We start from the raw sequence: 6,000 nt of genomic DNA, 5'->3' as shown, positions 1-6,000 counted from the left end.
CTACTGCCAATCATTAGCCAACCGAAGTTCCGCTGTGGCGACCCCTAACTGGGAAAAGCCGAAAGACACAACAACAACAAAAACAACACTTTATGCATTCAACTTTATCTGTTTTTTCTTATTTACACATTTCTGCTCCGTAATGTGCATTAAGAACTGTCTTCTCATTTATGATGTACACATATTTTATTTAAGAAAGAAGTACATGATAAAATTAAATCTTTTTCAGGTCACTGAATGAAATGTCATCAAAGTTTTCCAAATGAGATTTATAGCAAGCTTTGGATGTTCTTTTTAAGTATATTTCTTCTCCTAATGTCTGTACATAATCCAAACTGTTTTAGTGCTAATTTTATAAAATGTATTTTGTTGTACTTATATTATTTTGCTTTGTATTTATTGAGTTAATTGCAGCATAAGTATTGTATGCCATTATAACAGTTTGCCAAGATATTTTCATACTAGAGTATTTCAAGCAGCACACCACCTGTATTCAGCTTTACTTGTTAACCAGTCGAGACTCATTAGAGTCAAGAACTTTATCTTAAACATGACCAAAAGAGTCTAGAAGTGATTTATTTGAAGTCTTAAGATTAATCAGATAGAGACTGAAGGAACCAAAGAGCTTAAGACTGAAACTGATTAGAAGCTCATAGTGGAAATATTTAGATACCCCTGTGCTGTAAAATAAGACGAATTACACAATAATATTCTCCAAAACTGAATTACCGCTTATAGCAATAAGACATTTTTACTGAGAGAAAATAAGAGATTACTACTGAATGCAGACTTTTATCTGTTGTTTTCAGGTTCTTACCAATCCATTGACAGTTGAAGAAGGCGGTGTGCACTGGATAACTGGAGAACATGTACTAATATCAGATATTGACAGCAAACTAGAGCAAATTAGGATACAGCTGCAAAGAAAACCACTCCATGGTAAGGTACAGTTTACTGGACTTCCATTGAATGAAGGAGATGCATTCAGCTGGGAAGCACTCAGCAGCCACAAAGTCAGGTTAGGAGTGTTTATTAATTCTGTCCATCAATGTTATATTCCGTGTTTTGCTTGCCAAATGTTCACAAAGTGTTTTTTATGTATTTAGCACAATTTATTAGCATGTTCTACTGTGTTATTTTCCAAAAGCATTCTTTTCTTGTCCCTGTACTTAGAATATTGTAATTGATATATAAAACACGGTTTAACTCTTAAATTTGTTCCAATATATATTGCAAAATCTAAGTTTACCTCTTATTACTATAAATCAGTGCCTTTCTTGATCTTTCTCATATAGTCATGTACTTATATTTTTAACTCTGCACGTACTTTGAAAAGAGTCTTCAGACCAGTTCTCCCACTGATTTATCAAACTAAATAAGTAAACATTAGTGTATTCTGCATTTTTGCACTGCACCTGAATATGTTAAGTTTGTATTTAATATTAACTTAACTAAAAATTCATAGCTGTTGACATGCAGTTGATGTCAGATTTGCTTTCATTTTTTTCTTTATGTATATTTCATTGTGGAATTGAGCTTTGAACTGATTTCAGACATCAGTCCTTGATGTAAGTTCCATCATTTACTTCACACTGTATTCCTGAATGAAAGTAAATGTGTTTATTATGCAGGCCTTTCATTTGGAACATTTTGGGCTCTGTGCTCAATAGCAATAATAAAAACTAAAACGAAAAAACACTCTGCAGCCATCTGAAACAAAGATACATTAATGAAAGCAGAGGACATGGCACTGAGAAAATGATAAAAAAATAAGCACTTTTGTTCGATTACTATCAAACTTCATCAGATTAAATTTAAATACACCACGCGACTCCTTTTATAAATCAAAAAACACGTGGAAACCCAATGTATACAAAGTATCCAATGTACTTAAAACAATTAATCCAAGTACATGAGAACTTTAAACAAATTTAAAGTCATAGCAGTCCCAAACTAGTTATATGTCTAATCCTACCAAAACAGTATTATTTGCATGTGACCATCCCACCTGGTCTCAAAAATATTATCTCTATTATGATTTTTTTAAAGTTTAAATCATTTGACAGATAGGGTTATAGCATTACTGTTGTGGTACCTTTGAAGTTTTATTGTGAGTTTTACATTGGTCTATCACTCATGGTTTTATGTTTGATGGCTGTTTCACTCTAAAACACTGTATTTCAGCAGATGCCAAATCATCCTGTTTCCATCTTTGGAATATCTCCTTGCTCAAGGACCTTATTCCTCCCAATGACCTTCACACTGTTGCTCATGCCTTGATTTTGTCTCTTCTAGATTTTCATAATTCTTTACTTGTTCGCATTTCTGAATCTGAGCTTGCACATTTACAAGACATTATCACTTTACTCCAGTCTTGTACATAGGTTCATAGGTGTGTACTAGGCTAATGGCCCAGGAGCCTATGTAAGCCAGCCCAAGAAGATTCCCTGGCATCATGCTGCCCAGAGTTAGTTCCCAGTGCCCCTGTCAAGCAAGGTCACTGAAGTGATCCCCGGGGTGAACTTCCTATTACCCATCCACTCGTCAAGATTTCTCTTAAAGAGGGCCAGTGAAGTGCTCTGCTTGACGTGAATGGGAAGTTTGTTCCAGAGTATGGAAAGTCTCTGGGTTAGGAACCTGTCCCTCCAGCATGTTCTGTTTATTGTGGTAATGAGGTTTAGGTCCCTGGAGCGTGTGGCACGGAGGGATTGAGATTTCTTTAGGTGTACCATATCTAGCAGCTCTGGGTCAGACATGGCTTTGTAGGTCAAGCAGAGATCGTCTGTAAGTAGGCGATAAGAGACAGAGTATAACTGGAGTTCTTTTGAGTTTGTCCTTATAGGGCATGTGTCTAAGGCCTAAGATCCTCTTAGTGAGGTATTTTTGTGGCCTTTCCAGTTGTTGTAGGCGTCTAGTGAGGTACTTATCAAATGAGGAGTTGTATTGTATAATAGGTCTAATGAGGGATGAGTAGAGAGTGATTATGACCTCTTTCTTCCTGGATGAGAAACCTTTTGTAATGGGATGTGCCACATAGAGGGACTTTCTGACTACAGTGGCAATGTGGTTATCAAAGGAGAGGCTGCTGTCAACCTGTGTCCCCAGGTCTCTTATCATACCTTCAGTGTTTAGTGGACTACCGCATATGTGGTAGTTCATGGGCACTGAATTTTTCCCAAAGGGAATGACAATGCACATTTTGGCATTAAGGCTATGATTCTGGCACTAGTCATTGGTGTCAGTGAGGCTTTTTTGTAGAATGTCTACATCAGTTGGAGAATCAGTAATGGCTCCCAGTTTGCAATCATCTGCGAACTTGGTCAGACAGACTCCCTTTGTGTTGGGTTGAACTTCTGACACGTTAAAGTAGATGCCAAACAGGAGAGGACCTAGGACCGATCCCTGTGGGACACCACTTGTAACTGGTCGGTAGTCAGATTTGGAGTCCGCTACTTTCACAGTGTGGGTTCTATCAGTGAGCCAGTTGGCAACCCATCTTATGACATAGGGGTTTATGCCTAGTTTAGTCAGTCTGTCTATGATTCCTGATTGAGGGATGGTGTTGAAGGCCTTTGCAAGATCTAGATAGGCTTTGTGAACTACCTTGCCCTCATCTACAGCTCTGGTGACAGACTTGAAGAGGTCTATCAGGTTGAGCAGGTATGATCTATCTTTCACAAACCCAAACTGCTTGGGGTCTAGAGTTTCTCCCCCTTTGTGGAGTGGGATAGCCATAGCAGTACGCCATTTGGTAGGAACAAAGCCTGAAATGAGAATGTGATTGAACAGGGTACTCAGGTGAGGTGCCAGTTCACTTTCTAATTCATGTAGAACACAGCCAGGGATATTATCAGGTCCCATGGAAGTTGTAGTCTTGGCTTTGGACAGTGTGTTTTTTACCTGTGTATCTGTGATAATAGGGACTTGGCATCCCTCAGGTATTGTGATAGGCTCTTTAGGGGGTGAAAGGGGGGTAAAATTCGCACTGAACCTGTTGGCCAATATGTTGGCAATATCAATTGGTTCTGCATATGTATTGCCATTGTGCTGTAACTCAGAGAATATCTGAGTATTGCCATGTAGATTATTGACATAACTATAGCATGTCTTGTAGTTGTCTTTAGAATCAGCAGCAATTTTGTTTTCATAGCTAGCTTTAGAAGATTTGATGATGGATCTCAGTTTTTTGCTGAGGCTGACAAGGGAGTTTTTCCAGTCTTGGGACTTCACCCTTTTCTGCAACAGTTTTTTCCTTCTCTTGTACAGTTTGTTTATGATGGGGGACCATCAGATTGGCTTCCTTTTTTTGGAGGAGAGCGTCTTGGTTCTGTTTGGTATGGCCCATTCCATGACTTGTGTATGTGCTCATACAGTGCATTGGTGTATGATTCAATCATGCATCTATTTTCCATTTGCATGGGTGTCGTGAAGTTAGCCACCTTTGTTTTTAGAAGTCCAAAATTGGCTTTGGAGAAGTTTTTTACAGTGATTTCCTTTGGGGGGGTGATGATGGGATGTGTATATCCATGGTGATTAGCTTATGGTCAGATCTGACCAGGGAGGAGTTGATTACTGGTGCAGAGCAATGGTCGCCCATGTTAGTAATGACCAGGTCAAGGATGTTTCTACCCCTGGTGGGGGTAAGAATGAGTTGGTCCAGGGCATTGGAATTAATGAATTCCAGAAACTTTAAGCAAGTGTGTTGGTACTTGAGTAATTTTCCCATTTAATGGAGGGGTAGATAAAGTCTCCCAGTATAAGGGTATTGGATTGTACCCTAATATTTTCCAGTGTGTTTAGAAATGTGGAGTGGGAGTCTTGGGACATGGTGGGGATCTATAGCAGGCTAAAACCTGGATTGCAGTTTTACCCAGTGTTAATTGTACCTGAAGTATCTCTGATGTGTTATGTTGGGTTACTAGTCTGGAGGTGTGCATATCCTTTGGAGACACCACTGCCTTTAGTGCTTCAGTCCAGGTTTAGGGGCCGAAAGTTGTGGTATGAATTATAGCCTGGTAGTGCTGGGGTGCTCTCTGGAGCCTTGAACCAGGTCTCGGTCACTGCACAGATGTCGATATTTTCCATTTTAAGGAGTGCTTTGAACGAGTGCATTTTGAAATTTAGACTTCTAGCATTGAGTAGCATAACCCTCCAGATTTCGTTTGCTTGTAGCTGTTATGGTGATAATTTTGTCTTCAGGACATTGTTTAAAAACGTCACTATAGCGGTGGCAAGAGCTTTGGCCAGTGTCCGGAATCCTTGGGGTGACAGGTGCAGGCCATCTCTGGTGATGCATCGAGGTCTGTCGATCATGTCATCCCAGGCAGACAGATACTGGATCCCCTTAGATTAACACCAGAAACTTAGCCAATTGTTGAAGTCATTCACTTTCTCCTTGTACTGTGGTATCATTCTTGGTGATGGTAGGATGCTACTCAGAGCTAGGGTCATACTTGCATGGGCTACAAGATCCGAGAGCTCCTCTATGTCTCTTTCCATGTAGTCCAGGGAGGTACATCTCAGGTCATTCACACCAACATGGACAATGACCGAGTCATATTTGTACTTGTTGTGGAGTGACCTAAGTGCATACATTATATGGTGGATCCTGGCACCTGACAGGCACCTGACCCTAACTTTCTCCTTATTCAACCTAGTGAGTGGGACATCAGTGTACCTTACTATTGAGTCACATATGACTAGTGTATTGGTTAAGTTGTTTTGCCTTATGGGCTTTAGTTGAGTGGCACACTGTTTATTGTGAACTATGTGTCTCATGGTTTGTGCTGGGATGTGGTGGTTGTTTGCGTTTCTGCCTTGTTTGGGCAGGTTTTTATTGAGAGCCTCCGCAAAAGTAGGTGCATGTTTTGTGTTACTATGTGAGGGTTGTGGTGGTGTATGTTTTGTAGGGCTATGTGTTGAATGTGGTATGGTGCCGGTGTTAATCATCTCCTCTTGACTGGCTAATCCAGTCTTGGCTGGAGAGTGCTTGGCTTCCAG

General features: G+C 40.0%; 1 protein-coding gene across 1 annotated transcript in view; it reads left to right on the top strand.

The window, feature by feature from the left end:
• The window catches only part of FREM1 (FRAS1 related extracellular matrix 1), a 1,066,140-nt gene that overhangs the window by 451,096 nt on the left and 609,044 nt on the right, over positions 1 to 6,000 (top strand). Inside the window, exon 15 of the mRNA XM_044060374.1 lies at positions 810 to 1,018. Within this exon, the coding sequence (XP_043916309.1) occupies positions 810 to 1,018 (209 nt within the window). The remainder of the gene's footprint in view (positions 1 to 809; positions 1,019 to 6,000) is intronic.

Source organism: Protopterus annectens, chromosome 2.part0, assembly GCF_019279795.1.
Source record: "Protopterus annectens isolate FY-2018-M chromosome 2.part0, PAN1.0, whole genome shotgun sequence".
Classification (NCBI taxonomy): domain Eukaryota; kingdom Metazoa; phylum Chordata; order Ceratodontiformes; family Protopteridae; genus Protopterus; species Protopterus annectens.
Note: the sequence above shows the minus strand (reverse complement) of the source record. Positions and strands in the feature narration are given on the sequence as shown.